Source organism: Penicillium crustosum, assembly GCF_028827405.1.
Source record: "Penicillium crustosum strain IBT 35664 chromosome Unknown utg000003l_segment0_segment0, whole genome shotgun sequence".
NCBI lineage: Eukaryota > Fungi > Ascomycota > Eurotiomycetes > Eurotiales > Aspergillaceae > Penicillium > Penicillium crustosum.
The window spans coordinates 2,944,820-2,972,597 of NW_026623124.1; the positions used below are offsets into that span (position 1 = coordinate 2,944,820).

The 27,778-nt window shown below is 49.8% G+C and overlaps 11 protein-coding genes across 11 annotated transcripts; 4 read left to right on the forward strand and 7 right to left on the reverse strand.

The window, feature by feature from the left end:
- Window positions 1-952: 952 nt before the first annotated feature.
- Window positions 953-1,189, reverse strand: N7487_008193 (uncharacterized protein; the record flags this gene model as incomplete). Its single annotated transcript, XM_056875923.1, has 1 exon — window positions 953-1,189. The coding sequence occupies one exon, from the start codon at window positions 1,187-1,189 to the stop codon at window positions 953-955; it is 237 nt and encodes a 78-aa protein (XP_056728111.1).
- A 705-nt stretch (window positions 1,190-1,894) lies between these two features.
- Window positions 1,895-2,384, reverse strand: N7487_008194 (uncharacterized protein; the record flags this gene model as incomplete). The annotated part of the gene is given in 2 exon segments (XM_056875924.1): window positions 1,895-2,166; window positions 2,177-2,384. The coding sequence occupies 2 exon segments, from the start codon at window positions 2,382-2,384 to the stop codon at window positions 1,895-1,897; spliced, it is 480 nt and encodes a 159-aa protein (XP_056728112.1).
- A 1,613-nt stretch (window positions 2,385-3,997) lies between these two features.
- On the forward strand, window positions 3,998-5,330 carry N7487_008195 (velvet factor family protein; the record flags this gene model as incomplete). The annotated part of the gene is made up of 4 exons (XM_056875925.1): window positions 3,998-4,325; window positions 4,382-4,461; window positions 4,527-5,000; window positions 5,057-5,330. The coding sequence occupies exons 1-4, from the start codon at window positions 4,113-4,115 to the stop codon at window positions 5,328-5,330; spliced, it is 1,041 nt and encodes a 346-aa protein (XP_056728113.1). The 5' UTR covers window positions 3,998-4,112.
- Window positions 5,331-7,739: 2,409 nt separating this feature from the next.
- On the forward strand, window positions 7,740-8,383 carry N7487_008196 (putative IgE binding protein; the record flags this gene model as incomplete). The annotated part of the gene is made up of 2 exons (XM_056875926.1): window positions 7,740-7,988; window positions 8,060-8,383. The coding sequence occupies 2 exons, from the start codon at window positions 7,740-7,742 to the stop codon at window positions 8,381-8,383; spliced, it is 573 nt and encodes a 190-aa protein (XP_056728114.1).
- Window positions 8,384-9,742: 1,359 nt separating this feature from the next.
- N7487_008197 (uncharacterized protein) lies at window positions 9,743-11,376 on the reverse strand (the record flags this gene model as incomplete). Its single annotated transcript, XM_056875927.1, has 2 exons — window positions 11,127-11,376; window positions 9,743-11,062 (listed from the first exon to the last, which is right to left on the reverse strand). The coding sequence occupies exons 1-2, from the start codon at window positions 11,349-11,351 to the stop codon at window positions 9,743-9,745; spliced, it is 1,545 nt and encodes a 514-aa protein (XP_056728115.1). The 5' UTR covers window positions 11,352-11,376.
- Window positions 11,377-11,481: 105 nt separating this feature from the next.
- On the forward strand, window positions 11,482-14,370 carry N7487_008198 (MutS family protein MSH4; the record flags this gene model as incomplete). Its single annotated transcript, XM_056875928.1, has 5 exons — window positions 11,482-11,973; window positions 12,024-12,584; window positions 12,637-12,756; window positions 12,808-12,820; window positions 12,944-14,370. 5 exons carry the CDS (start codon window positions 11,482-11,484, stop codon window positions 14,368-14,370), a joined length of 2,613 nt encoding a protein of 870 aa, XP_056728116.1.
- Window positions 14,371-14,704: 334 nt separating this feature from the next.
- Window positions 14,705-17,332, reverse strand: N7487_008199 (E3 ubiquitin-protein ligase HEL2; the record flags this gene model as incomplete). The annotated part of the gene is given in 5 exon segments (XM_056875929.1): window positions 14,705-16,036; window positions 16,050-16,246; window positions 16,257-16,372; window positions 16,435-16,673; window positions 16,757-17,332. 5 exon segments carry the CDS (start codon window positions 17,330-17,332, stop codon window positions 14,705-14,707), a joined length of 2,460 nt encoding a protein of 819 aa, XP_056728117.1.
- A 472-nt stretch (window positions 17,333-17,804) lies between these two features.
- N7487_008200 (SWIB/MDM2 domain protein) lies at window positions 17,805-19,403 on the reverse strand. The gene is made up of 5 exons (XM_056875930.1): window positions 19,139-19,403; window positions 18,919-19,055; window positions 18,380-18,829; window positions 18,274-18,324; window positions 17,805-18,217 (listed from the first exon to the last, which is right to left on the reverse strand). Exons 1-5 carry the CDS (start codon window positions 19,143-19,145, stop codon window positions 18,032-18,034), a joined length of 831 nt encoding a protein of 276 aa, XP_056728118.1. The 5' UTR covers window positions 19,146-19,403; the 3' UTR covers window positions 17,805-18,031.
- Window positions 19,404-19,673: 270 nt separating this feature from the next.
- On the forward strand, window positions 19,674-22,433 carry EifCb (translation initiation factor eIF3 core subunit b). Its single transcript, XM_056875931.1, has 4 exons — window positions 19,674-19,795; window positions 19,852-20,044; window positions 20,116-21,649; window positions 21,709-22,433. Exons 1-4 carry the CDS (start codon window positions 19,723-19,725, stop codon window positions 22,135-22,137), a joined length of 2,229 nt encoding a protein of 742 aa, XP_056728119.1. The 5' UTR covers window positions 19,674-19,722; the 3' UTR covers window positions 22,138-22,433.
- Window positions 22,434-22,437: 4 nt separating this feature from the next.
- Window positions 22,438-23,465, reverse strand: N7487_008202 (putative extracellular SCP domain protein Pry1; the record flags this gene model as incomplete). The annotated part of the gene is made up of 2 exons (XM_056875932.1): window positions 22,438-23,112; window positions 23,166-23,465. 2 exons carry the CDS (start codon window positions 23,463-23,465, stop codon window positions 22,438-22,440), a joined length of 975 nt encoding a protein of 324 aa, XP_056728120.1.
- Window positions 23,466-24,375: 910 nt separating this feature from the next.
- On the reverse strand, window positions 24,376-27,360 carry N7487_008203 (uncharacterized protein; the record flags this gene model as incomplete). The annotated part of the gene is made up of 3 exons (XM_056875933.1): window positions 27,052-27,360; window positions 24,701-26,993; window positions 24,376-24,646 (listed from the first exon to the last, which is right to left on the reverse strand). The coding sequence occupies exons 1-3, from the start codon at window positions 27,161-27,163 to the stop codon at window positions 24,376-24,378; spliced, it is 2,676 nt and encodes an 891-aa protein (XP_056728121.1). The 5' UTR covers window positions 27,164-27,360.
- Between the last annotated feature and the right edge of the window lie 418 nt (window positions 27,361-27,778).

Here is a 27,778-nt window from a genome sequence, read left to right on the forward strand (position 1 = left end):
TTAGATCGGCCTTGGTAGGTGCGAGATCCCCCAGATTCAGGCTAATTGTATGTGATAGGTGACTGTTGGTTTAATTACCCCCCACCTTTCGCAAGGCTGACACCTTCATTTTGCCAATAAGCACATTCTCACTGCACGGTGTGGCGTCAATGCTAGGATGTTGGACAGCGCCATATTTTAGATCTGACCGAAGATACGGCGGATGTATTGTCACATCGAAGGTCATCTGGCACTGATGTTTCTAGGGGAATTACACAGATCGGCATGGAAGTAACGAGATCAACCTGCAATAGTGTTGAGATCGTGCCTTGCTATGTGGCCTTATGGACTATGTGACCTTATAGACGGAAGAGGATACTGTCAACTAAGCTACATCTACTGGTCAGCGGTAAGCTGAAGCTTTTAATTTGGTAGGCGACCAGTATTCAAGGCTGTTAATACATCAATACCGTCAATCCACACTTAGGCGGTCAAGGATCTGAGGTGATGAGTTGTGCTGGGTGGCAATAGCAGCTGTATGAGAGCAAGGGTCCAGTTGAGTAGCTGGATACTTGGCGACTCAGACCGACAGTTCAATACCTCTGTTCCAGGGTTTGATTGTCTGATCGCTTAGTTTGCTGCGATGTGTAGGACTGTAGTGGGCCTGCTCGGGGTGATCCTAAGGCGGAACTCCGCAGGTAATCCGACCATCAGTGGTACGCGCCTTTAGGCGGATTTCCGGTGTCTTTTAGTCCGGTGATTATCATTTGATCAGCTACCATGATGAAATGGATCACCACATACTCCGTACTTGTCGTAGGGTTGATGACGGAGCATACGCCTTGCTCCCCGGTCCGGAAGTTTGAGAGATATTGGTGCTGATAATACTAGCAGCGCCACTTGATGCGTTTGGTATTTCAGGATAAGAAAGCGTAAAATATGGCGTTTGGTTCGTCTTCCGCTCAAGTTTGTGTTAAGTGCCATTGGCTTGCACGTCAAAGTTGGCCTGGAGACTGACAGGCTGAAGTTTGGTGGCGGCCTGGCCAGCGGACACATTTTGGACATCATTGGAGTTCGTCAACACACGAATGGCTTTTTTTAACGGCACGGATAGCTGCCCCATTTTAATTGTATGCACGCCGCGACTCCAAAGCTCCACTGCTGGGAATGGTAACGCATAGGGTGTGTTTTCTCGTATACTGCACACCATCAAGATTGATATTGCTGTTGGTGCCACCTTGAACCTTGACTCGAGGAAGTGAAAAATCGTCGGGGGAAGACAAGTATAAGAGCACCCTGAGTGGAGATAAACCGACATTTAAACCTTCCAGAGCTCCCCTAATAAGTTATCTTACCTGCATTGACCAAATCAAGAAGCGCGCGGTTGCTGTTTGTCAGAGTAGGGATGAAAGAAAACACAGAACCTAGTTTATCCCGGCTATTTCGCTGTAGTAGTTGCCATTATACGATTGGCCGTGCAGCACAACTTGGTTGACACCTCCCGCAACGGCACGATTGACCGAAAAGGGTACATCGGGAGGAAGCCGCATGACTGAACTCCAACATCCCAACCTCTACCTTCGAAGATGATCCACCATTAAGCCAAATTTACTGACTTGGGGAATCAACACCGACGATAAGATCATGTATTCGAGATAACATATAGGTTTAAAGACGCTACTTCCGAGTACTGTTCTGGTTGGGATCGTTATCTTAGCTCCGCCATAAACCTGGCGGTCGTGCATGTTAACTGGACCAAACTATCAAGAGTATTCGATTCATTATTTGCATCAGCGTAGTCGTTCAAGGGGGAAACAGTGAAGCCATGTCTACGATCTCGACGTAAGTGGCCCAATAGTAGCCCCATCTAAGCAGCGCCTACATACTCGATCCACACACGCCCCGACCACAAAGGTTACTGTGACCTCTTTTGTTGTTTTTCCGAGGCCATTCGCGAATTCAAACCACTCTGGTCAAAGATAGTGCTTGAGGTAATTAGACTGCCATTAGCGATGAAGCTCTGACGCACCAAGGTTGACGGGCCGGTAGCTGTGGGGAGTGAGCCCTCACCTAGGGACGGGTGGCGGTGGACGGCGCAGCCCCACAATGCTGCATCATCGCCTTTAATCTGGCAAATGCTCGTTGTACCGTTCGTGGAGTGGCTCCAGCTGGTATCAATCGCTTGGCCTACCCATACGGTCGATATTGGAATGGATCTGAGCTGAGCTCGAGTCGCCTGCAGTGACTGCCAGGGGTGAGAGGAGAATGGCAACGATTGGTGCCGGTAGTTTTGGGGCGAGACTGGGGAGAAGCAATCGAGGGGGAAGGTGCACGACCTGGCTTCGACGTGCCTCAGTGACGGTGCCGGAGTTGGTACCACTTTTGGGAACGTGCACGCCAAACATATCACACGAGACACATCGATGTGAGCAGTGACAAACCAATATTGGCAATCAGATCATTGCCTACTCCATACCTAGAACTGGACTCTGTTGGAGGAAGTGAGGTCCCTATCGATTGGTTGTCGATTGGTCGATAAATTCTAGGGATGGTCAGCACTAGACCTCGGGAGCCCTAGAGAGAGATATGGAGTCTGCACCGCCAACGGGTATGGACAGCGGCTTAATTAGGGAATAACCTTGGAACTGATCGCTTCGGAGATAGTGAGGAGATCACCAACATGCGAGGGTTGATCCTCAGCACGAAATAATTGTACTCCATACAGTCGAAATATTTTCATAATCGACACGTCTAGGATACCATCTAATTTCCGCGGAGTCCGGTTCAAATACCTCACACATTGCAATCCTTGTTCTCCAGTGCAAGCACTAGTATTTAATTCACCGCTATATTGTAAATTATAGCTTTATAACTATATATGATTATAATATTTGAATCATTAAATCATTAAATCATTAAATCATTAAATTATTAAATTATTAAATTATTAAATTATTAAATAAGGGGCCACACGATCGGGATCTGTCATCCTCATGCATACTGTAAGGGGTCTTGGTAATCAGCTTCTGGGCCTTTGGAGTTTCGGAGATACCATTTTGGGAGGTGATAATTGTATATTTATATATTTATATATATATTTATATATTAGTTAATATAGATAGTTAGCTAACTACTCCTTAGTCATGTTAAAACATAACTATATTAGGTACCTATGCGCCTCTAGATCATAAGTGCACACACATGTAGTAGGATGAACAAAGAATCTCATGAGCTCCGAGAATGACCCGAACCCAACCCAATTTACTTTCTACTCTCTAAAATCAAAAAATCAAGTAAAATCTGGTTCAAATGGAGAAAATTTGTCTCGAATCAAATGAAGGCCGTTTGCGGGTTAGATGAAGCCCGAATGCGGACACTTTGGTCTCTCATCTCATCTCATTCGCCAGTTAAATTGAAACCCGACGGTTTGGGTCCAGGTTCCTGCAGAGAGAGAAAGAGTAACAACTTGTAACCTCTTTTCTCTTACTCTTGGGACTCTTTTGACCCTTCTGACCCTCTTTTAACTCTACCTTTCCACGAAATTTCCTTGGAACACCTTGAAATTATTTCCCCATCTCTTGTGTCTCGGGTATGTTATCCCTAAGTGCGATCCGTGGAAGCCCCAGCCCATCTCCCGCACTTTGACAGCGTCATCGTGCGGTTGACCCAAAAAAAAAAAAAAGCCTGAGGCATTGAACAGATGCTAAATCTTTTCAGCTTTCAACACTCAGATTCGGATATCGCCACTCCAGCTCCATTCTACGGTTCGCGAATAAAACTCTCCGACCCCTTCGCTTCACTTTTCTGCCATATCGCATCGAAATCGGTTTCTACAAGGCGCTTTGGACTGATCGGCCTGGATCAGTCTCAATACATTCAAACGGAAGCGCCGCTATTTTTCTCCCCCCGCTGTGCACGCCCTTTCTCTGTTCAGCCCCGGAAGTCGATGCTCCAAGTGTGACGTCTGAACATCCCGCGGGGTCGCATGTCGCATCTCCAACACCCCACCTCTCTCTCTCTCTCTCTCTTCGAACAACCAGGTAGTTGAGATCTAGCAGAATAGATCGATAAAAAACAGGAACCCGTCGTTTATCTATCACGAGTCCATCCTCGGTTCCTTCCAATCCGGTACCATGTACGCCGTCGAGGATAGACATCATCCCGTCCCACCTCCGCTCTCAATGGATCGCATCTCTGCTCCGTCCGTCCAATACCCGTCTGGGCCCAACTCGCTACGGCAATCCGACCATCTGGCACCCGTGACAAACTACCAAGATGGTCGCTCCTGGTCATTACAAGTGGTGCAACAGCCCATCCGGGCTCGTATGTGTGGATTTGGTGATAAGGTGGGTGGTTTTTCCGCTGATAATTGTTTTGCCACCTTGTTTTAACACAACTCCAGGACCGGAGACCCATCACTCCGCCACCATGCATTCGTCTGATTGTGCGCGATGCGCAGACGGATAAGGAAATCGATATCAAGTATGTTCCTGTTCCAACCAGCTGCTCTCTACCTCTCGGCTTGCTAACCATCTCTCCCTCTGCAGTGAAATCGATACATCATTCTACGTGCTCACCGTCGACCTGTGGAATGCCGACGGTACCAACGAGGTCAACCTCGTCAAACATTCCGCCACCTCCCCCTCCATCTCTACCGCCATGTCCTCCTCATACCCTCCCCCGCCTCAGAGCGTCTCTCCGACCTACCCGGGCTACAACCAGGGCCAGTACCCCGTGGGCTACCCACCGCAGATGAACAACTACTACGGTGGCCAGCAGGTGGCATACCAAAATCAATACGGTCAGCCAGTGACCTATCCACAATACTACTCCGGTGGTCAAATGCCACCGTCCATGTCGCCCGCCGCACAACCCGTCTCGGGAGGACCGGGTGGGATGTTCACTCGAAATCTGATCGGAAGTCTCAGCGCCAGTGCTTTCCGATTGACAGACCCAGACAACAAAATCGGAGTGTGGTTTATCCTACAAGATTTGAGTGTACGGACAGAAGGCACTTTCCGGTAAGTCAATTGAATGGGAATCACTCGAACTAGACTAATTGCTAATGAAAATCCAGTCTGAAAATGAGCTTCGTTGATGTGGGCACGTCATCTGCCGAAACCTCCAACGGCGCCCCGGTCATCAATCACGGAACCGCGCCCGTTCTAGCATCCGTCTTCTCCGAACCCTTCCAGGTCTTCTCCGCCAAGAAGTTCCCCGGTGTTATTGAGAGCACCCAGCTCAGCAAGTGCTTTGCGCTACAGGGTATCAAGATCCCCATTCGCAAGGACGGAGTAAAGGGACCCCGCCGTGGTGGAGATGGAGATGACGATGACGAAGGCGACTACTAAAAGAGCAATTCTTTGACCCATAGTGCACTACGCGATATGCGGGGGCACTTGATTCAACGTATTGTCTGATCTTTCCTTATATTTGCTTTTTTTTTCTTTACCACCTTGCTATGAATCGAGACATTGGGGAGCAAATGGCGGCGCGTGGCTTACGGTGTTCTGGGCAAGACTCTGGCTTGCAGGTTTCAATATTGCTACACGGTGCTGGGGGGTGGGTTCTATCTGGTTTTTGTTTCATGGCTTTCTTCCGAATATGTTGTCCCCTATTCTTTTTTGTCGGCCTCTGGCTGTGTCTATTCATATCCTCCGCGGTCGATTGCCCGCACGTATATACACTTTTCTTTTCGGCAAATCGAGATCCGGTTTGAATTGCTGAGTGCTGAGATTGTTTGTCTGGCATAGAAAAAGTTTGATATCCAAATCCACTGAGATTATTCAGTTATCTTTCCAATATTTTTTCTAAGAAGTATACTCAAGTGTGTTGTATCCACAGGTGTCGAGTAGATCTTATAGGTCGTAGTTTCAGATGGCGCTATGTGAGAGCCTGATGTATATAGTTGTGGCTGTAGCTCAAACATCAGCCTTTGAATATGTCATCAGGCTAAAGTCTCATGATGATCTATCTATGATACACACTATTTCCACTTCTCACTTCGTGATATCAACACCATCTACTAGCCAGCCAGTATAATCTACCTAGGCACCTCTCACATGTCAGGCCATCCCTTCAACTAAATGCCCACCAAAAATAGCATTGAATCTTTAAACTACCCTTCTTCCAGTAAATTCTAGAAACGAACCAACAGCCCACAGATGCCCTGTACAGCACCTGATCCATAAAGGATAGTACACACCATTTCACACCCAGTGTAGCACAATAAATCCATATCCCACACGAACAACCCTCAACAAAACCGAAACCACCACCATCACCCCCCCACCGAGGTCACAGACGTCACACCGTACCTGACAGAAATCCGAAAACACCGGGCCTGACAGAATCCCGACAACACCGGACTGTCCAACACGAACCTCTCAACCCGATACACCAACATGAACCTCAACGAACTCCCCACGTCGGACAATGTACAACACTCGTGAAACGGACTGACCTCACCGACTAATTCCAATCACCCAACCGCGTCAACCAGGAAATCTCGTTGTGGATAATCACCCAACTGACTCTGCCCATCCTCGCCACGTCCTGATACAGGGCAACACGGTCTTCCAGGCGGGAGGGGGAACAAAAACATCCAAGCCGACGCAGTATGGTTGTCTTCTTCCTCTGTACCGTACCACCGAGTTAGTATATGCAAGGCACAAACAGACGAAGTCGCGGATATGCGGGCTGCAGCGACGCTGCAGGAGATTATTAATAGAAATAGATCGCAGCTAGTTCACCCCCGGTGTATCCGCAAGACCCCGACTGCATCGGGGTCTTCGGCGTTGTTAAATTAGTCGGTACCGGTTGTAGTGGGATGCAGGGTCCGGTGAGACAGTGTATATTGCATGTTCGCCGGTTTGGGTAGGGCGTCGGTGGCGTTGGACGGTGTGCGGCTATCTCCTCAGCAACACGGTTCCTAGTGAATTGTCATTGGTAAAAGATGGGGTTCATTTATCGGGCCGCTGGTGGGTCGAGGGTATTTTCTGGGGAAAGTAGGAGGCGAGGTTTTTTGTTCGGGTTGGTAGTGGTAGCGAGGTAGAAGGTTCTGACCGAACACCGCATATTAGAGGGCTTGGGTAACGAATAAACGTAGAATGTAGATGTGTATAGAGTATGAAGTGGATATATGCGGCTTAAGCCGACTGTTACCAAGATCTTTGAGGCATTGGAGTGGTGAAGTGGTCGTGATGTTCCAATTATAAACTGAGACAAGGGTGAAGATCTTCACCCGAATCCCCCGATTTCCCCCAAGTTTGAGAGTATCAGCCACTCGGATTGACGAAGAGAATGTTCCCTCGTCTTGGCAAACGAATGGTTCTCCATGTCTCACATATCTTTCGTCTAAGCGACGAAAAATAGTATCCTGCGTAGTAACCTAACCTCATACCGTTGCATGAATCATACCAAAAATGATAATTATATTCGGGGTATGGAGTATAGTGTACCTTGAATGTCTCAAATTCACCCAATCCATCCAATGACTCTCGCCACTTCAGCCACCCTAGCGGCCAAACCCGATAGTCCATGACGGAGGGTCCCTTTGATGGATATTGTTCCTTGGTTCGGGTTCTCGGAACATGTGCAACTTCTATTTATATTACTTTGTACATTCCTGACTCTTTATATAAAGAGGTCCAACGACCTCCCCTTGTTACTATTCCAATCAAGCATATCTATCCAACTATTCAACTATTCAACATCATAAAACAAGAACATTAGTCTTCAATCCTCAATATCCATCTACAATGAAGTTCACAATCACCACCCTAGCCCTCCCCCTCCTAGCCGCCGCGGCACCAATCACCGAACCAGCAGCCAACCCAGCCTTCAGCGTGATGGCCACCCGCTCCGGCTCGCCCATCCACTATCTCCAACTAAACGCCGCGGGTCAGAAGTTCTACCTCGGCGGAAAGACCGCCTCCTACTGCCCAACCCAAGTGCCCCAATGCCCACCAGGAAACCAAACCGTCTTCGCTCCCGGCGGCAGCTCTCTGGTAAGTCGCAACTAACACTATCCCTCATACCCACATCCTACAAAGGACAACCCCCCGCTAACGATAAACAGGATACTATGGTCCCCGGCGGCCAACAGGTCTACATCGACCCCAATGGAGCCCTCAGCTTCACCCAGGCTCACTCTGCCAATATCCCGCAGGGCTCCTCGCTCGGCCCGTTCAACTACGCTGCTGATAAACCCTGGGCTCACTACTCCTTTGGTGGTTGGGGTGCTAGTGGTTTCATGGCTTGTCCCGCTGATGATAACCGCTGGCAGGTGTTTGCTGCCATTAAAAATGCTACCGTGCCCCATGGTAATGTTGATGAGTGTCTTGGGTTCTCGGCTGTTGCTTTGACTTATACCGGGGATGTTCCTGCTTGGCAGTATATCTAGATTAACGATGTGGTTGTTTAACTGATTGCTTCTTTGGTCGATGTCGTTCTAGCTTGTTTTTTGGGGTTTTTTGAATGTATCATAATGACACTCCTTTTATATCTGGATCCAGATTTTATTTAATAAATTGACAACATTGAATCTATATCATATCTTTCGGGTTGTAGGGTTAAATGGTATACACATTTGCATGTACCTCGTCACCTGAAGTAACGGGCCGAGAAGCTTCAGGAACACCTGTATGGTTTGAAAGCTTACAGTCAGACTCGAAATTAGTTTCAAGTCACCATGTCGTCGGTGGCTGCAAGGTTGCGGAAGAAGGGTAACACTTGTCTGACTTGTCTCACTTGAAGTTATCTAGGATAGTACAAAAAAGATATCACAGTGAAAGAATAGCAGGGGTGTATTCCGTGGGATCCGTCAGATGGCCATAAAGCCCAAATGCTCAGGCCATGACTTTATCAAAGGACTCGCACGAGAACTGGTGTTCGATCTGGGTACACACTGAACATAGGTATGGGACCTAGGTAAGACTCTAAGCAACTGGATGATGCTGAGGTCTCTCCGTAGGTGTGTATGCACCGGACCCTCTACACCTCTCTAGGGGCTACGGTGAGATGGTTGCAAGAGGGTTGGGGAGAGGAAGAAGAGAAAAAGAGGATGGGGGGGGGTGAGTGCCCTTTTATACTCCCAGTAATACGCGCACCTTCCCAAAACCAAGAACATGGGTACCTTCCTAAAATGGACACTTGCTCTTGCCCTACAAACGACTGTTCAGGCCTAATTAGTCAGGTTTATTTCGTCTAGGTACAGTAGAGAAGTCTACAGTGACTACAGTGAACGATTCTGTCAATACGCAAAAATGATAATGATATTCATGAAAGTGCAACTAAGTAACATAAAGGGCGTCCTCTTGTAGCCTATGCCCCAGGCAGTAGGCAGGACAGGGTTCATCAATCAATCCACACACTTAAACCACCATCTAACTTCCATGCATCTATATTTGCAAGATCTAGTCCGAAACAGAAACACCTCTCGGAGTTTCTATGATTCGCTTGTTTATCCAGGCCACTGACCGTGGCATACTGCAAGGCAGCCTTGCGGATCTCTGCCACTGAGTAAATAAGCCTATAGATTTATGATGTGAATCAAATCCACGGAGGGTCGATTTTGGGGGTTGAGGCACCCATGTCACCCTCAAGCTGAGGGTACACACAATGTGTCACTACCAACATCCGCGCGTTGGATGTTGTGCTCGTCTTGGATGCATGCAACATCATCAGACGGCAAAGACCTATACCAGACTAGCTGTCTGTCAAGAGCATGTCTTGGGCAAGTTGATGTCAAGTGCGACTAGATCTAGTTCCGCCAGATCTTAATCGCCTTATCTTTACCTCCACTGGCGATCTTTTGTCCATCGGGACTCCAATCAACAGCAAACACCTCATCCTTGTGTCCTGGAAGATCCATCTTGAGCTTGCCGGTGCGCAGGTCCCAAATCTTGAGGGTGGTATCCTTAGAGGAGGACACCAGCATGCGCGAGTCTGCCGAGAAACAGCACTGGTAGACAGCACCCACGTGGCCGCGGAAGGTGGTGATGAACTTTCCATCACGGCCATTCCACAGCTTGACATGGTTGTCGAATCCGGCTGAGGCGATGTACGCCATGTCCGGCGAGAACGTGACATGGTTCACCTCCTTTTGGTGACCCAGCATCCGTGCGACGGGCTTGCTCGAAGTGGACGGTTCCCACAGATACATTGTGAAATCGTCACTGGCCGATACCAACCGCTCGACGATAGTGTTGTTCACCGTCGCCGCCTCCTCGAACTTCTTGCGCGCAGCAGCCACCTTCTCGGCCTCGGTCACAGGGACCTTGCCAGTGTGGTCGTGGTAGGAAGTGCGGAGAGCAAAGTCTGTCGACAGCGCGAGGTGGTTGACACGGTGGGCATGTGCCGCCAGGGTCTGGAGAAGGGTGCCGTCTTTGGGATTCCAGATCTTAATGGTCTTGTCGTGGGATGCAGTATAGATCTTGCCAGTACCGCCCCATCGCACACAAGTAACCGATGACTTGTGGCCGGTGAGCACATGGTCAGTTACTCTCGAAACGACGTCCCACACGCGCACCGTTGAGTCCTTGGAGGCAGATGCCAGGCGCGGCCGCCCCGACTCCTGCACGTGGTATGGCTCCCAGGCCAGATTCGTGATCCACTTTGCGTGACCCTTGAGTCCAGCACCTAGAGCCGTTCCCTGCTTGGCATCCCAGAACCTCACGGTGTTGTCCATGCTGCCAGTTGCGATCATGGCGCCGTTCGGCGAGTATGCGACTGCCAGCACCCAGCTGGTGTGACCCTTGAGCGTATGTTTGGGGGTACCAGTGTCACAGTCCCAAACACGAGCAGTTGAGTCTCCGCTTCCGGAGACCATAGTGGAGGATGAGACTGGGGAGAAGGATGTTGCTAGAATTGCTTCGCCGTGGCCCGCGATGGAGGCCGCGCATCGTGAAACGGCTTTCACTCGGAAAACCGCCTGCGGTGTGTAGAAGAGCGATATCGTATCTTCAGTGGTCTTGATCCCAGGCTGGAGTAGTGAGTGGTACACATCGCGAAGAATGTCGATCGTTTGTTCCTCTTTTTCGGAATGGTAGGCGAATCGGTATGGTACTCGTCCATCATCCTCCTGGAAAGAAATCGCCGTTAATACAACATTCAATTGTCAAATAGTCACAAGGTTTGAATCTTACATTTCCTTGTAATGTGTTTAGCAAAGTCTCAAGGTTCTTCACATTGGCATCGGCGACTGGGACGGAGACCGCAGGCCCGGTGGGCTGCCCTGTTGCTTGGTCGAAGAATTGAACTCGAACACTACCCAAGTCGGACGGAATACTCTCAATTTCCTGCTGCTCACGGGCCTTATCAGCCTGAACGAGCTTTTGGCGCTTGCTGGGGGGAGGATAGAGGGTCGCCATGGTTATTGATTTTGGGGTCGATGGGGGAAGAAGAGAAATTTTGACAAGCAAAAATATCCCGACGCTTATCTTATCGGCCCTATCAATTTCCCCATCTACACCATCTCGGCCATGAGAGTTGGGCTTCACAATGTCGATTTATTCATTGGATTCATTGAATTCTGCGGATTCTTTTTCACCCTCGGTATCTAGAGGTACAAGTAGACGTCCAACGGCAAGACCGACCACAATGGCCACCAGTGTCGCAGCACAGGACATCATCTGCGCCGTCAGTGAATCGCGGGGCGTCTCATCCACCATTGGCCTCGCATTTGTCAATCTTGCGACAGCTGAGGCAGTGCTCTGTCAGATATGTGACAGCCAGACTTACGTCAAGACAATCATCAAGATTGGTGTTTTTGAACCCAGCGAGATTCTGTTCATGAACACTGCCAAAGAGTCGAAGCTCCGTTATATCATCCAAGAGAATCTGCCTGATCCTATATTCACGTTCCTAGACCGCAGGTGGTGGTCTGAAAAGACAGGTCATGAGTATGTGGAACGGATGGCCTTTCCAGAGGAAGTCGACTCGCTCAAGGTGACTCTAGGCGGGAACTATTTCGCAGCATGTTGCTTTGCCGCAGTATGAACACCATTCGTAAGGCCAAAAGAAACTACTCACATAAGAGTTAGGTCCTCAAGTATGTTGAAGTCGAACTCCAGCGATCTTTTACCGCGCATTCTCTTCGGATACGCTTCGAACCGTCCCAGGGGTCCATGACAATTGACTTGGCGACTATTGTGTCTCTCGAACTTATCCAGAACCTGCAGAATGCGAAGTCTAAAGAAAGTTTGTTTGGGCTATTGAACGAGACATTGACGACTATGGGGGCCAGACTTCTCCGAGCTAGCATTTTACAGCCTTCAACGGAACGAGTCAAGTTGACAGCCAGATACAATGCCGTGGAAGATTTGGCCACCAAAGAGGATATGTTTGTGTCTGTCAGGCAGGCTCTCAAGGGCTTCATTGACGCAGATAAAGTGTTGACTGCGGTAGAGTCTCGAGGTTCGCGAGTATTGAAGACTTGTGCTAACAGATTCAAGATCATCTTGGTTCCCACCAAGCGGACAATCCAATACGTCGAGCAGTCCGTCAACAATGTCATCATGCTCAAGACTTATGTATCTTCGATCAAAAACATTTTCCAAGCGCTTGGAGCAGCACAAAGCGATTTGCTGCTTACCATACGCGAAGTAGACCCTACATCCCTTTAGTGTTTTACTCAATCAAACTAATGCATTTTAGTTGTGTGCTCCCGAAGGGTATCGTTCGATTGAGGACCTGATTAACACAACTTTGAATGAGAATGTAGCCTACCAGTCAAAGCCACTTGATCTAAGGAATCAGCGCATTTACTGTGTCAAGGTCACAGCTCATATACTTCCACACTGGATATATATCGCTAACATAGAGTAGGCCGGCGTCAACAGTCTCCTTGATGTTGCGAGGCAGACCTACAAGGAGGCAAATTCAGACGCCATAGAACTGATTGAAAAATTATCAGGCATGTTTGAAGTTGTGAGCTTACATGAATAATTCTGACCTATCTCAGAGAATTGTGATATGGTCTTGGACTTGAAATATGACACAGCCCGGCAATACTACATCTGTATCCCTGCTACAGAACCAGGTCCACTTCCGGATGTTTTTATCAACGTATATCGCAAGCGAAAGTGCATCGAGTGCCAGACATTGGATTTGGTCAAACTCAATCAAAAGATCACTGATGCCCATAGCGAGGTGATCAATATGAGCGACCAGACAATCCAGGACCTGCTCCGAGACGTGTGCACTGAAGTATCCGGGCTTTTTCGAGTCAGTGAAGCAATTGCAATGCTAGACATGCTCGCAGCATTCGCTCAGCTAGCAACGAACTATGATTACATCAGACCAGAGCTGACCGACACTCTCGCCATCAAGGCGGGACGTCATCCAATTCGAGAACAGATTCATAATAGCAAGTTTATCCCGAACGACGCATATGCAACACCACAAACAAGATTCCAGATCATCACAGGTTGCAACATGAGCGGCAAGTCAACCTACATCCGGTCACTGGCCCTGGTTACAGTCATGGCGCAGGTAGGCTGCTTCATCCCAGCTCAATACGCCTCCTTCCCAATCTCCCACCAGCTCTTCGCCCGCATCGCCACGTCAGATGATCTAGACGCCAACGTCTCAACCTTCGCAGCAGAGATGCGGGAGATGGCATTCATTCTTCGTAACATCCAGCCACGCAGTATGGTCATCATCGACGAGCTGGGCCGCGGCACTAGCACAACCGATGGTCTTGCCATCGCCGTCGCGCTGGCAGAAGCACTCATTTCTAGTAATGCCCTGGTCTGGTTTGTCACGCACTTCCACGACCTGGCGCAGATTCTCGCAGAGCGCAGCGGTGTGATCAATCTCCACTTAGCAGCCGAGATCGCCCCGGATGCATCCAAGATGACTATGCAGTACCGCATTGCGGAGGGTCCCGTTCCAGATCGTCGGTATGGGCTTGTCCTCGCCAAGCTCGCTGACCTCCCACCTGCCGTCTTGAATAAGGCGCGCTCTGTCTCAGAGGCGATGGACCAGCTGGCTAAGCGTAGAAACAGCCCGTCGCGTGCTGTTGCTATTGCCCAGAAGCGGAAGTTGCTTTTGTCTCTGCGTGAACAGTTATTGCTCGCCCGTGATGGCACGATGGATAAGGCTAGTCTTCGGGCTTTCTTGATTAAACTGCAAGATGACTTTGTGCTGCGCATGACTGCCATCAACAGAGAAATGGAGGTATACCCCGGCGATGAAAGTGAGACAGAAGCTCCCATTGAACCTGTTTCCAACGTGTCGGTTCATACACGTGAAACCCATGCGTTGGGTTCGAGTGAGAACAACGGGAGAATGGACAACACACTTGTGTCCGAGCCCATTGTGATCGATTCTGATTCGGATTGCGAGCCCGAGGATGTCACTGACAATGATAGTGTGGTGCTGGTCTGAAGGACCTGGAGTTAATGAGGATGGTAAGTGAAATGACCTTTTTATTCTGCCCTTCCTGTAGATCATATTTATGTACTTTTAAGGTGAGAGTTTGATGATTCGACGGGTTGTGAAGGTCACATTATTCCCTGATATATGATATCTGACATGAAGTAAAAAGAACATGGATTACCTCTATACAATACATTGTATCTGCATTCGCTAGTAGGTACAACAAAAAAACAACAAGGAATTTACCCGAACACAGCATATACGTTTTAATGGCGCTCCCCATCATGCGGTAGTCAATCAAACATAGGCCAAAGCACGGCCCAATCAAAATAAGAAACATAAATCAATCGAAACATGATAGTGAATCAACCGAAGTGGAACAGGGTTTGCTTTCCCTTGTTCTTCTTTCCTTTTTGCCATTATTTGAGTCGTCATTGCTGGGTTCGGCCGGAGAGGCGGTTCCGGAACTCGGGGCTGAGCCCCATGCGTTCGGGGCAGGGCCGCGGTTTTCGTTCCAGCGAACGGTACCGCGGGTCTTGCCAGCCATGAGAACATTGGGCTTGGGCGCTGCAGGGAGAGCGGGGAAAGAATCAGCGCCGCGGGGGGCGGGCGCAGCGGGAACGCGACTGGAGGATGGTGTTGCAGATGATGGGCGACTGATCGGGCTAGGCATTGCAGGGCGGGGGAAAGATGGCGGGGCTGCTGTTGCCCAAGGGGTAGCAGCGGTGGCCTTTCCACGGCGAGAGGAGGGGCCAGCTGCGGCAGAGAGGGGTGGGAAGGGGTTGGAGGGGGCGTTTGGAAGAGCGCCGCTTCTGCCCACGGCGGAGCGGGAGGATTTAGCAGTCGATGACTTCAAACGCAAGACACGGTTGCCGCCAGTGTTGACGGCGCCTGTTGACATGCCAGGTAAGAGACCACCAGCAGGAAGGGCAGGGTAATCCTCGTTGATGGCACGCCAGTCATTCCAGGCTCGCAGGAGATCGGAGCGCTTGGATTCATCCTCGTAGATCTCGGCGAGCTCCTTGATGAGCTTGCCCAACTCGGTGCTGGATGTGTCGAATAATGAAAAGAAGGCATCGATAAGCTCGGTTGCTGAGATGGAAGAGGCGCGGTAGCTTGATACTCTACTGCGGAATTCGGCGAGTTTGGTGGCATCATTGCGGAGGAGGTTCGAAGCACGTTCGATTACAGCCGCATGGCGCATTCGGCGGGTCTGTTCTTGTGCGGTCGCTGGTGCGGAGTTGGCAGAAACGTTCAAGCCTTCGAATGCTGCAGTAGGGAGGGCTTGAGAGCGTGACGCAGGAGCAGACTGCACTGGAGTAGCAGCGGCGGATCGCTCCGGAGCACGCACGGGTTGAACATCTTCTCGAGTCAGTTGGCCTCCAAAGTTGCGTGTTGAGACAGACTGAGAACTCTGTATAGCCATTTGTCGCTGATATGCAACTTCCGCACGGGTCATTGGCTGCGCACTGGAGACAGGCAGTGGCTCAGCGTTGGGGTCACGGCCTCGACCAGCACCACGACGTTGGCGTTGCTGTTGGTAAGGAGTCCGCATGTTATCAAATTCAGCCAGATCAACCATTCTCGCGTCTCGCCGAACGTCCTTCGAAAGCCCTTCGGGGTGTGCCTCTATTTGGTGACCCTTCAGGTCCATTTGCGACTCGAAAACGACAAACTTTTTTCCAAACACTCTTTATCCAGGCAAGCGAAATGATCTTTGTGGAAGTGATTCTCCAATGCGTTATAGTCAATATAGTATTGTTGTTGACGATGGGAGGAGCGTCGGTCACAGATGTGGCAACGTTCGTGTTTATCACGGCAATGAGCGTACAGCTCGTCGTCGCCGTAGAACCGTTGACGACAAAATCCACACTCGGGGTGTCCCCTGAAGCCACTTTGGTCTATAGCTCCAGGCTTGTCATCGCCAGACCTTTCGTGCTTACGCAGTTCCGCCGGGGTGAATAGTTCATGTTCATGGGTAAAGACCTTCTTGTTACGGGTACAAAGGTCACTATTCGGAAGACACAGTCAGCTGCTAATTCTAGAATCGCGCAGATTATGAGACCGACATACCACATAACTTTGCTGTGCTTGCTCTTTACATGGCGGTGCAAGTCTGGCCACCCCAAACAGGCCACATCGCAGTCCTCGTCCGGACAATTGTATCGCAGCAGTAGCACGGTGTCTCCGAAGATCTCGTCACTTCCATATTCGATACCAAGATTGTGGTCAGTCCGAGCAAAGTCCTTCTTGTCGAACTCCTCATATCGTCGCACTGGATCATCTGTGAAGATCACGAAGTTCGATTCCGTCTGGTATACAAGTCAGCATGTGAAACAGAATCCCAGCGAAAAGCAACACAGCTCGCCGAGAAATAATCGCAAGATGATCATACCCTGCAATGAGCACAAGCCTTGTTCTTGTACAGTGCCCGCAACCGAAGCGCACAAATGTGACACGTCCTATGGTTACAGGGAGAGACCGAAGTATGTTCGACGGCAGAAGCGCAAATAAAGCAAACTTCGCCATCATCCGCATCGTCTGTGGCCGCTTCTACCGGTTTCTTCGTTACTGTGGTCGTGGCTTTCGAAGGCTGAGTATCGTGGCTGTTGGTCTGATCGGTACTGCGAGTTTGTCGGCCGGCATTTCCAGCGCCACGACCACTGCCGCGGGTGCGAGGCTTCGGTCGTCTTTCTCCATCGCCGGTATTTTGTTGCGAATCTCCACGGCCCGGGGGGCTGCCCCTCCGCGGCCGCGGCGACGCCCGCCGCGACCCTGGCTGGATGACTCTTGGGTTGAGGTCTGGTTGTCGGCCATTGCGGAGACGGGAAGGAAAATTACAATACAAGCTGCAGCTTTGCGTCAATATCAGGTGTGCTAAAGCCACGGAGCCCGGGAGTTTGTGGATTGTGGTGGGGGAGAGGTTTTGGAGAAAAAGTGAGATGCCGCTGACTGATCCCGCATTCCGCATTGGATGAGGATATGAGGTCTTCAGCCGATCACTCTCTTTATGTCTTTGATTAAGCAAAAATTTAGCTAAGTGACTGGGTGGCACATAGAGCATCTATTTGAAGAGTATAGCGGTGTTTGCCCATTCCCTTATACAAGCACCATGGCGGTGGCCATACATATGAGGCAGATTCATCGCCTTGTTGGCGCCGGCTGCTTTATCAGGTCAAAATATCATGAACTGAGAGCCAAATAAAAGACTGTTTGATCCATTCCAATATAAAACCCGCTGGCTCCAATGTATTTATAAACTGCATGAGGTTTAACAAACAAAAGAGCATCAGAAGCTATACAAAGAGCAAATATCGAAATCCATGATGTCCAACGATATAATTGACCTAGGAGCACACATTGTAAGCTGTTACAATCTATAGTCTACTTGTGAATGGATATGCGCATATGTATATCATGTAGGTAGTGGATTGAGGGCCTTTGAGAGCATAAAATCACCTATGGAGGGCTACACTAACGCCCGCTGGAGAGCACAAGCAAGTCAAATCAAAAACAAATAAAAATGGCGAATGGAAATTGCTCAAAGTTCACGCCAGCATCCCCATGCATCGCAAGAAAAGAAGTAAGATGAAGGAGAATCGTTAAGCAACAGGACTTGGTTTGGAGCCTGCTCGTCCATGGTGATCAAAACCAATCTGTCACCCCCGAACTATTCATCGGGGTTGTACAAATTCTGATTGAGAATTTTTGTCATAGTGAACATGTGGACTCGATCCTGCTTGAAGACAGCACGCATAGCATCATCGCATCGGATTTGGCGGCGATCACTGGGGTCCTGAAGCTCGTTCTCGCGAATATATTGCCAAACTTTTTTGACAGTTTGGGGTCGCGAAAGCTATGCGAAATTAGCAAAAGAGGTCCTGGTGACCAAGGATCAAGAGAGGTGCTCACTGTGGGTTCTCCCAGAAGTGCGGACAGAGGTTCGGAAAGGTTCATAGGTTTCTGCAGTCGTTAGAACTGATAGAAAGCTTGGGAAAGATAATATAGATAGACATACATGGAATCCAGTATTACGGTTGACCTCCTTCTTTGGCTCTTCGCCTGAGCCAATATCTGAATCATCTTCTGCCTTAACCCTCTTCGAAGTCTTAGCTTTGCTCTTCTTCTTCACGGGCGCTGCGCGCCGAGTGTTGCCCCCACGGGTGGGTCGCGCGCGCGAATTCTCTTCAGCTTGCAGCTTCGCCGCGAACGCCGCATCCGCATCGGTATCAGTATCGGCCTTGTGTTTCTTGGCAGGCGGTGATGCGCTCGCAGGCTCGGAAGTAGCGTCGCTGGAGGCCTGGCGCTTCACAGGAGATGAGGATGGAGGTGGGGAAGGCACCGCAGCTGAAGCTGAATCACCATCGCGTTGATCATTGCTTGGGGCAGTTTCATCAGGCGACCCGCCCACACCATTTTGTTCCGCATAACGATCGAATCGTTCCATGATCAGCTGCTTGATCGTAGACTTTGTGAATGTCAGCCACAGTTCTTCGCCAGTCATCCTGAATAACTTTGAAATAATAATGCGCCATAAATCTTCGTAGCTTGACTAACCTTCATCGGAGTGAGATCATAGCCGACGGCATCCTGAAGACCTTTGCGAATTCGCTTCTCGGAGATTGTGGTGAGGTCGCTTTTGGCCAAAATATCGTCAATTATAACGATATATTTGTCGCGCAAGTCAGAGGTCACTATTGCGCAAGATCACCGATCAGTTGGGAGGCTTTTGGGAGAACCGGCAAATTGGCGCCAGGGCAAGAGCGAGGTAGCTTACGCGACATCTTGTTGCTAGTAGATCACGTAGATCGGCTGCCTATGTTCAGACGTACGAGCTGGGTTGAGATTTGCAGTTGGCAATTGAGGATATCGCGGGGTTTGTAGAGGAGTATATGGCCGAGGGAGAGCTCGGAGTTGTCAGGTGGGCTATACTCAAGTCGCACTGGCGCTTAGGACCGGCGGGGCATTGGAGACAGAGAAGGGCCAGGCAAAACAGGTGCGCAGACAGGTAGGTTATGAATGGAATAATAAACAAAGACCTGGTCGGGCAAAGAGCCTGGTGTAAGATATGCAGTCTAAAAGAAGTGTGTATCCAATTGAGAGCCTCTAGAAACAAACGTCTATGATGATTGACGGGGCCGACCTCAAGCTGGGGAAATTGTGACTAAGCAGATTTAGGTCAGTCACGTGGTATTTTGCACCTAAGGCATTAAATCGATAATGTTGCTGACTCAGTGCTGAGTCAGTCCACACAAAGAACCCGCTTGGCCGCCGCGATTTGTTTCTGCCCGAAAATCCATCAGCGGATTGCACCGATCTATCTTTGCTCCGAAGCCTCTAGACGCCTTCGGTATACCCATCATGGCGCCCAGTTTCGATACCCTGTCCGAACAGGACCTCCACGAGGAAGAGGAGGAGGAGATTGATTTCTCCGGTGAGTGCAAGATTTCTCGTGGTCTGTGTGCCCCTCTCTAACACATTAGTTCACAGATCTTAAGGAGCAATATGAAGTGAAGGTCGAGGAGGGACTGGATACATTTATCGTCATCGATGGCCTCCCCGTTGTGCCCGAAGATAGCCGACAAAAACTCGTCAAGTTCTTATTGAGAAAACTCAACTCCGTCGGCAGCACCTCCGAAGATGCGGTTTTCATGCCCGTTAACGACAAGAAGATGACCGAAGGGTGCGTATTGCATATCCCATGAGGTATGGAGGAATCATGGACGATCTCTAACTTTCATTGGGGCGATATAGGTTCGCATTTGTGGAATATGAAACCCCCGAAATGGCCGTTGCCGCCGTCAAGCAGTTGCATGGCGTCCCTCTCGATAAGAAGCACATTATGGCCGTCAACAAGTTGATGGATATCGAGCGTTATGGTCGTGAAGGTCGCGTCGATGAAGAATACAAGGCACCCGTTCCGGAACCGTTCAAGGAGAAGGAGCACCTGCGCTCGTGGATGGGAGATGCCAACGCCCGTGATCAATTCGCTCTTTACCGTAACGACAAGGTTGGCGTGTTCTGGAACAACAAGACGAACCCTCCGGAGAATGTCGTGGATCGCGCTCACTGGACACAACTTTTCGTCCAATGGTCCCCCAAGGGTACATTCCTTGCCTCCGTCCACCCACAGGGTGTCCAACTCTGGGGCGGCGCGTCCTTCTCCAAGCAAAAGCAGTTCCCCCACCCCTTCGTGCAGTTGATCGAGTTCTCCCCTCTTGAGGGCTACTTGACAACATGGTCAGCACGCCCCATCCAGGTCGAGGAAGGCCAACCCATATTGACATACGAGGAGGATGGCAAGAACATCATTGTCTGGGATATCGAGACCGGCAAGCCCCTCCGTTCCTTTGTGTCGCACGATTTGGCTGCCCCTACCGAGATCGAGGGCGATGTTGCACCTAAGAAGAAGGTGCAGTGGCCTGCCTTCAAGTGGTCCGCGGATGAGAAGTACGTTGCTCGCATGCTCCAGGGCCAATCTCTCTCTATCTACGAACTCCCCAACATGAACCTTCTTGGTCGCACTTCCGTGAAGATTGAGGGTGCTATGGACTTCGAGTGGTCCCCTGCCACTGTTGCCCGTGAGGGTGTCAAGCAGTACGAGCAATTGCTCTGCTTCTGGACTCCTGAAATTGGCAGCAACCCTGCCCGTGTTGGTATGATGAGCGTGCCCTCAAAGGAGGTTGTCCGAACCCGTAACCTGTTCAACGTTTCCGATGTCAAGTTGCACTGGCAATCACAGGGTGCCTACGTCTGTGTCAAGGTCGACCGTCACTCCAAGTCAAAGAAGTCTATGGCCACTAACTTGGAGATCTTCCGCGTTCGCGAGAAGGGTGTTCCCGTTGAGGTTGTTGACAGTCTTAAGGATACCGTGATTAACTTTGCCTGGGAGCCCAATGGATCCCGATTCGTCGTCATCGCCAACGGCGAGGCACCCACTGGTGCTGCCGTCCTCCCCAAGACTTCCGTCTCTTTCTTCGCTCCTGAGAAGAAGGGCCACACCGCCGGCAACTTCAAGCTGGTTCGCACTATTGAGAAGAAGACCAGCAACGGCATCTACTGGTCGCCCAAGGGCCGATTCGTTATTGTCGCTACTGTTCACTCCCAGACCAACTTCGATATGGACTTCTGGGATATGGACTTCGAGGGCGAGAAGAACGAGGCTGAGAAGGATCTCGCAGCCAACCTCCAGCTGATGAAGACCGTTGAGCACTACGGTGTCACTGATGTTGACTGGGACTCCACCGGCCGTTACGTTGTCAGCAGCGCCAGTGTCTGGACTCACTCGGTAAGACTAAACCTAATACTTATTTTTAACTACGATTCATAATACTGACCGCATTATAGATGGAGAACGGCTGGAACATGCACACCTTCTCCGGTACTACCCTCTCCGAGAACCCTACCGAAAAGTTCAAGCAGTTCCTTTGGCGCCCACGCCCCGCCACTCTCCTCAGCAAGGAGGAGCAGAAGCAAGTGCGCAAGAACCTCCGCGAGTACTCAAAGGAGTTCGACGAGGAAGACAAGTACGCTGTCGACATCGCCAACACCGCCGTTGTCGAGACCCGCAAGCGTGTACTCAGCGAGTGGCTCGCCTGGCTCCGTCGGGAGAAGGAGCTCCTCGCCGAAGAGAAGGAGGCTTTCAGCCTCCCAGAGGACGCAGATACACCCGCGGCCGCCCGCGACGCGCGCCCGGTTGTCGAAGACCAGGGCGACTCCGTGGTCGAGGAGATTGTGGAGGAGATTATCGAGGAGACCGAGGAGGTCATTGGCTGATGAATCTGTCTGTTCTATTTTCGCAAATAATGTGTTTCCTTTTGTTCCTCTTTTCCCCCTGTTTCTCTGCTGGCGTTTCGCGCTTGTGCCTGAACCCAGCCTTCTGTCCCCTTGTGTTTCTTTTAGGTCCCCTGGGCAAGCCCAGTGAGGATCGGGACATTCCAAAAATCAATAGATCGAGCGGTGCGCCTCCCGACCAAATGTGCAATGTGGATAAGCATGAGAGATGGCTACGAAACCAGTTCCTAGCAAAGTTCAACCTTGTATTCGTTTATTTAAATCGTTTAAAAGTAAGCTATCTCAAGTGTACAGCCCCATCCCAATGCCCACCGCTCCCAATGCTACCAGCATCATCCCCAATGTCGAGTCCAGGGCAAACCTCATAGCACCTCCTGTGGGCTGACTCTGACTCCCGGTGGTAGTAGATGTTGCAGCATTCGGCGACGGTTCTGCCGTAGACGTGGAAGAAGACTCAGAAGACTTGGTTGTAGACGAGGAGTCGTCAACGGCAGGCGCCTTCTTTGGCAATACGTTCTTCCTGAAGTAGGAATCATGCTGGCCCACAACATTTCCAGGAGGTGTATACTCGCAAACAACATACCACCCTTGAGCCCGTGGCTCGCCTCGCGCAACCTTCAACCCTTCCAGCCCATCTTGTCCGGATTCATCCATGCTGAAACGGGGCGCCATCAACACCCCCTCGAAAACATCCTCTTCCAGTGTATCTTCTTCGAAGGCATCCTCTCCCACTTCGATCCCGTTATCTCTTTTGGAATTCTTCGTATACCCGCAGTTGACAGCAGCACACCCAACCTGTGTGGTCGCCTTCCAGACCAACTGAGTGAAATGTCCCGTTTCCTCGGTGAAGCCTGTCGGCTTGCCGAAGTTATACATATCGCCCTCATCGCCCCAGGCGATGACAGCAGCAGAGACATTCTGGTATCCGTATGCGAGGTTCTCGCCGTAGCTACTTTTCTGTAGTAATGTTAGCATATTATCTCGTGGTCTTGGGAGATATTGATACAGACCGAGTGTTTCCAGATACAGGCTTCTGCCCACTCCCGCGAGTAATCAGCTAGAGTGTTGTTCCATTGTAGTGGATTGGCATCGTGATTGGCGCGGTATTCGTTTGTGACTTTCAACATATCGTCCTTGAACTCGTCGAGGGAGGTGTAGGATGGTGATAAAGGTGCTGTTGGTGTTGGCGCGGGCACTTTCACCGTAGTCCAGACAGTTACTACGTCGGCTTTTGCGCTGAGTATTTGCATGGTGAAGAGTGTAACGATGGCCAGCCATCGTGTGGATTTGGTGCGGTTGTTTCGGTCCATTTTGAATGATTGAAGTTCTTCTTTTTGACTTGAAGCTGTAGACAAGTGGTGGTCGTAGATGTAGTTTGTCATTGCATGATCTCAGGTGGCCTTCTTCTGATTATCGTTGGATCAATAGTAGTAGCGCCAGGCTCCGATCCGGTTTAGGACGCGGTCCTAAGCTGTGACGACTTGGATAGCAATGTGGTGATGCAATGATCGTGAATTGTCTATTGTCTTAGGCAACCATGGTCATTTATTGTGTATATTATGTTCTCATAGAATCAGGCACAATGCAGGTATCTAGAAAATCAATTAGATAACCTTCTTCACGGATCTCGAAAGACGTACTCAACACCTGAAAGATGAAGAAGATCCCTGGGGAACCAGAAATAAAGGCAAATAGTCCAGGTCATTTTGAAACTCTATTAATATGTTTTAGAATGCAACCAGACAGGGGGACTGTTGGATCAGAGAGTCATCTTTCTCTTCACTTCGTTTCAGACGCTGCAAGTGGTGTTCCAGCAGCCGCCGGTGTTGACGTCAGACTTTTAGGGCTTGGGGGGGGTTGCATCGAATACTCTTTTGTCTTTGATCTATCATCTTTCATATTTGATGTTTTATCTTTGATTCATCTTGATCAATTTATCTGTGCTTCTAGACTATCTGGTTTCACCTCGTTTCGGTTTCTTTTGTCTCCAATTCTGAGTTGCTGCGAGACATTAATGTTCAATTACTCTACCTCTTCAGGATCAAATTAATTAGATGGATTTAGAAGCAAATATCTAACATATATTTGTACATCAATCGCTGTCTATATACTCGTACGAGTCTACTCTCCCTAGGAGAATAGTCTGTGCTGACATGCATGTCCGCATTGTAGGTATAAGCCACTCGCTATGCAATTCCCGGGGGTATCGGTAGTCTCCATTTACATCACATTGCAACCAATTCCATACATAGCACGTTCCACGTCCCGCTTGACGTGGTACCAGTCAGCTCGGCGCTCAGCAAATTCATAGACCTCTTCCACACGCCAAATCCCATGGAACCGATCCGCATCGGCGATGACATTCGCCAGTTCCTTGGCGTCACCGGGGTCGATCAGGTAAATCTGCACAAGCTCACGGAATGCCGTGAAATAGAGAAGTAGCTCATTGTTTCGCAATGTTTGAATATACTTGAAATAGTGGTTCATGTCGCTAGGGTGTCAAGTCAGCTTGGAGATTTGCGTAGTGGAAGATCCAAATACATACCTGATCAACTTGAGTGATCCCTCCACACTGACACGCTGTCGCTTGAGGTGTTTGCATAGAGCAGAAAACAGGCGGAGCCCGACTTCTTGGTTGAACACGTCTAGTGTGCTCTTGTCCGTGCTCCCGACTAGCATCTGCGTATGCGATGAAACCACGTCGACGACGGCGATGGCAACTTCACTAACCCCTACGTCCATGGTCTGTCGGTGAGGATCTGAGGAAACACCGGGGTTGAAATCGGTGGCTAGTTGTCGCGTTGCCAGAATGTAGTCCACCTCTTCCATGAGAACGTCGATTCCCTTATTCAGGCCAGCTGCGACACGTTCATCCAGCATCTGTTCGAACTTTTTCTTTTCTTTATTGGCAGGGTCCATAAAATCGTTTCTATCAGTCAACCTCATGGCGATCAATTCCTGCTCGTAGAATACATCCATCATTTGCAGGATCAAATCGCCGACATTGACCAGTTCCAGAAAAGTGACCAGGGGCTCAACCCCAGATTGGTCACGCTCCCCTTGTTCGCGGGGTCGGTAGTTGGATAGATGACTGACGGCCTTATCAAATCCAACGATAACGTGCTGGTGTCCCAATATACGTAGCAGAGTCACAAAGATTGCTTCGCATTGTTGCTTCGCTGCAAGACCAAACTCGCCGCCAAGTCGCACAAATTGAGCGCCTCGCTCCAGGCTGGATTTGGCGGAATGGACTAGATCAAGTGCAATTTCGATGCTAAACAATGAGCGGATACCCTCCATCTTCGTCTTCATGATGGCCGCCTTTGCTGCCAGCTCTGTGGTGGGAACTTCCTCGACAGTCACTGGGGCAGGCGACGATATTGTCGAAAATCGATTGGTATTTTTGGATGGCTGCGCCGGATTTGGACTGCTTGGTTCCGTGTCTTGTTTCGATTCTTCGTTTTGTTTGGCACTTGAAAAGCTCGGTAGGATGTTTACCGGCATCATGATCACTTTCTTGAAAGAAGTAAGGAAGTCTCGTTTATCGGCTTGGCGATTAATATTTGACATCAGGAAAGACTCTGTCGAAGCTGCCTGTTCAGAGAGATGACGGTCCCACTCATTCACTGTAAATTCACAGGCCTTCTTGAAAAAATCAAGCTCCTCTGCCAGATACAGGTCGAGGTGTGGCTCATAAATCTTGATCACGACATTATCAAGATACTCGTCGAATTTAGCATCAGAGCCTCGTATAGGAAGCAGAGACTCCGAGAGGTTCATACATTGGACAAAAGTCGCTGAGATTGCAGTGAGATATGACTTGATGCTGACACGGTGCAGCTCATCAAAGATTGCCGTGAGGAAAGGATACAACACATCTTGGCCGACTTTTGTCATGAAGGCTGACGTGACGTCTAAAGCTGAGGGAAAGACACGGTTCATAATGGATATTTCATCGTTGAAGGCGACACTGAGTCGTGTGAAGAAAGCCTGCGTCTGCTCCATTTTGACCTGGCCGGTTGAGCCGTCAATGCAGGAAGCGACGCTTCCCAGGTCGGATTTGCGAGTCATCAGGTGGTTGTGATGGATGAAGAGGTCCACGGCAGCTTGCCCACCATTGAGTGTCCATAAAATGTGTGCGTATTTCCGCATGGTCCCGTCGATATCGTCTGTTTCATACCCCTGGCGGAACTCCTTAAGCGCAGCAGTCTCAAACATCGAGATTGTACGCTCTAAACGGTCAACCCGCTCGTCCCATCCTTGGGTCATATCAGATTTAGAGAACATGAGCAATTGTGCCAGTATCTGCGCCTGGGCCTGGGGATCCTTGTATTTCGTGAAAACCAAGTTTTCAGACGATGGTCCAGTTCGCGCGATGTCCTCATACAACGGTGCCAGCACAGCATGTATCTTGCCATATTCCTGACGCGCCTCGCCCCGGATTGACCTAACATTTTTCAACACTGTCAGGGCGGGTTCATCCAGGAGATCCTGTAACATATCGGGCTGCGACGCGGTATTCACTAATTCAATCTTATCGAATCCATCGGATATTGCTTTCAGGTCATTGGAAGGGTCATCGCTAACAGTGATCGCAGGGACTGGCCCATCGCCCAGCTCAGTCTTCTCTTGCTGCTCGACGACCTCCATGTTGGCAACTGTTCCAAATATCACCTCAGCATGCTTTCTAGCATCTGCTTCATCCCAGCACCCAATTCGTTTCAACCTGTGTACCCATCGAGTGTCATCATACGCCATCTCGTGCATGAGCTTGCAAGACCGTGCTGCTCGGATCAAATCAACGGGGCCGACATAGTCGAGAATAGAGGATACGATCTCTGTTTGTCTTCCTGTCAGCATGTTTCCCCCGCTACCGCATATCTTTATCTCACACACCTGCTGGAAGAGCAGCTCTGGAGATGTCTTCCATTGATGCCATGCGCAGCGATGCCAACACATCTCTGCGTGGCCGAGCTGCGGCCGTGGGCCCTTTTTTTGCACCTGGCATATTGTGTTCCTGGACTCTTCATCGGAAGACAAAGCACTCGTGGGGAGCTCTGGAGTTGGGGCGGCCTCGGACTCGCTCCAAGCTGTTCCGCGGGGTTGTGGGGCTGGACCGGTCTCGATATCAAGCAGACACAGCGTCTTCAGGGTATATTTGGTGTCAAATTCTCATGCAGACATCTTCGCACCTAACCACTTATTTCTCAACTGCAAACCAGGAACCACATTCCAATGCTGCACGATCACGCACGGACAGGGTCCAACGCCGCCGCCTCCCCGGGCTGGCAAAATGTACACCGCTCCATCGTATACATTGGGTACTCCGTACATCTGTATGATATAGACAAATCGGGCTCTGTCCAATTGGAAGAAAATAAGAGGGTTGGATGATATTTGCTTTCTAGTGCCGTAAAAAGCTGAAATACGGTGATTGGGGAACCATAAGGAGAGTGAAGTACGAAAAATTAGGGATGTTTCGAGCAACTTTATGGCTAAATATATCTCTCGGGTTGAAGCTGAATATAGCACATAATTTCCCAATCATAACTTTTATCCAAACCAATTGGGGGTGTATATTCAAACAGGTAAGTGGAATTCTTCTTGATGTTATAATAACTGC

Bases quoted from the DNA above. Each gene is read 5' to 3' on its own strand.
- EifCb (XM_056875931.1), top strand. From the start codon at position 19,723: ATGGCGCCCAGTTTCGATACCCTGTCCGAACAGGACCTCCACGAGGAA. The intron at 19,796-19,851 runs GTGAGTGCAAGA...ATTAGTTCACAG, and splicing joins GGAGGAGATTGATTTCTCCG to ATCTTAAGGAGCAATATGAA. The intron at 20,045-20,115 runs GTGCGTATTGCA...GGGGCGATATAG, and splicing joins GACAAGAAGATGACCGAAGG to GTTCGCATTTGTGGAATATG.
- N7487_008200 (XM_056875930.1), bottom strand. The intron at 18,830-18,918 runs GTTAGTCAAGCT...ACATTCACAAAG, and splicing joins ATGATCTCACTCCGATGAAG to TCTACGATCAAGCAGCTGAT. The intron at 18,218-18,273 runs GTGAGCACCTCT...AATTTCGCATAG, and splicing joins CACTTCTGGGAGAACCCACA to CTTTCGCGACCCCAAACTGT.